The sequence below is a fragment of the Dipteris shenzhenensis genome, chromosome 6, assembly GCF_047967505.1.
Source record: "Dipteris shenzhenensis isolate YYH24624 ecotype China chromosome 6, Dip_SZ_1.0, whole genome shotgun sequence".
Taxonomy (NCBI): Eukaryota; Viridiplantae; Streptophyta; class Polypodiopsida; order Gleicheniales; family Dipteridaceae; genus Dipteris; species Dipteris shenzhenensis.
The window spans coordinates 8,912,437-8,913,883 of NC_141601.1; the positions used below are offsets into that span (position 1 = coordinate 8,912,437).

The 1,447-nt window shown below is 46.2% G+C and overlaps 1 protein-coding gene across 1 annotated transcript; it reads left to right on the forward strand.

The window, feature by feature from the left end:
• Nucleotides 1–301: 301 nt before the first annotated feature.
• LOC147900741 (uncharacterized) lies at nucleotides 302–980 on the forward strand. The gene has a single exon (XM_087375438.1). It carries the CDS (start codon nucleotides 374–376, stop codon nucleotides 968–970), a length of 597 nt encoding a protein of 198 aa, XP_087231564.1. The 5' UTR covers nucleotides 302–373; the 3' UTR covers nucleotides 971–980.
• Nucleotides 981–1,447: the final 467 nt, after the last annotated feature.

The window sequence follows — 1,447 nt, forward strand, 5'->3', positions numbered from 1 at the left end:
TTCTGGGGACTATCAACTTCATCGCGTGTACACCGGTCCTCCAATTCTGTACCACATCTTCAAATCGTTGGATTGCACTCCACGGGATGCATTCTCTCCTTCTCCCTCCGTCCACTTTCGGTCAAAGTTGAGCCGCACCGTCGCTCTCGTCTGCGCACTTCCCGGTGCATTATTGTATCCAAAAAAGCTGCTGCTAGGTGCTTCTTTTCATCGTCTCGAGCTTTTCTTCTCCTCTCTTAGCTCATCGCGTTGGATCGTCGCTTGCGTGAAGTTCCATCTTCGTTCATCAACCCTGGGCTTTTTAAAGACACCCTTAGCGAGTACTCCCTTCTGAAATTTCTTCCGAAGCCATAGTAATCCTTATCCTTTGTTCATGGAACGTCAAGCCTTGAGGTGGGAGGACCCTTCAGTCAGCCGAATGGATACGAGAAGGAATTTCAAAATGGGTGGCTTTGGATTTGCACTGCCAAGCAGCAGCTCGCAAAAATCCAAATCGACTATGGGGAATGAACACAGCTACGAGAGGCTGAGTAAGAGCAATTCAACATCGATCAACAAAAGGAAGATTCTCAAGCTGAAAGGAAAAAATTTGAACAAGGACAGCGCCAGGGCGAAAGGCTGGAGGATCAAGATTGGTCGTAAGATCCGGATCAAGGCGCTTTCACCAGTGAAACTTCTGAGGCGACTGAGGGATGCATATGTAAACATGATGATGGGCGCTGCGTCCAAAGGCAGTTGGTATGGTTTGGGCATGGCGAATCAGAGCCTAGCTGCTGGCAGTCTGCTGTATTGCGGCGGCAAGCATCGATCATACGCCGTAGAAGATCACGCTCTGGAGCAACATTATGCAGAGATCTTGAAGAAGGCATTGCAACAACAGAAGCAATTGCTGGAACATGTTGGTTATGCCAAGTTCTTGCAACTCGCTGTCCGTTCCTCTAATTCGCTAGAGCGGACCATCATCAGTTAGCGGTTCAAAATCCGACACTACGTCCTCAATTTTGCGAGGCATTTCGTTCAGTAGCGCCTCTCACTCTCTCTTTTTGGTAGGAAATGAAGCACCTCGCTCGCAAGAGCTCTGTAAATCAAATGCATCGAATGAAAAGCTTCTACTTAAGGTAATGATCAGTGTCCATGTCCACAATTTCATTTCACCTTGAATCGTAAGTCTTTACATATATCCCTGGTGCACAGAAAATTACATCCAATCCCTCGTTCGCTCGGATCTTGACGTTATGAAGAGATTTCCTGTGTCGACAAAACTTGCCCGGGAGCTTGATGTCGTGAAGAGATTTCAACTGTTTCTGCGCTCTTAAATTTCCCAACAATCATACAATTACCTGGATTTTCAAATAAACCACATGCATTGTCTCTCGTGAAATTAAAGGAAACCTTGAATTCCAGCCGTGATGTTTCAATTGAAATACACTACAAACCGGTTTTCTTT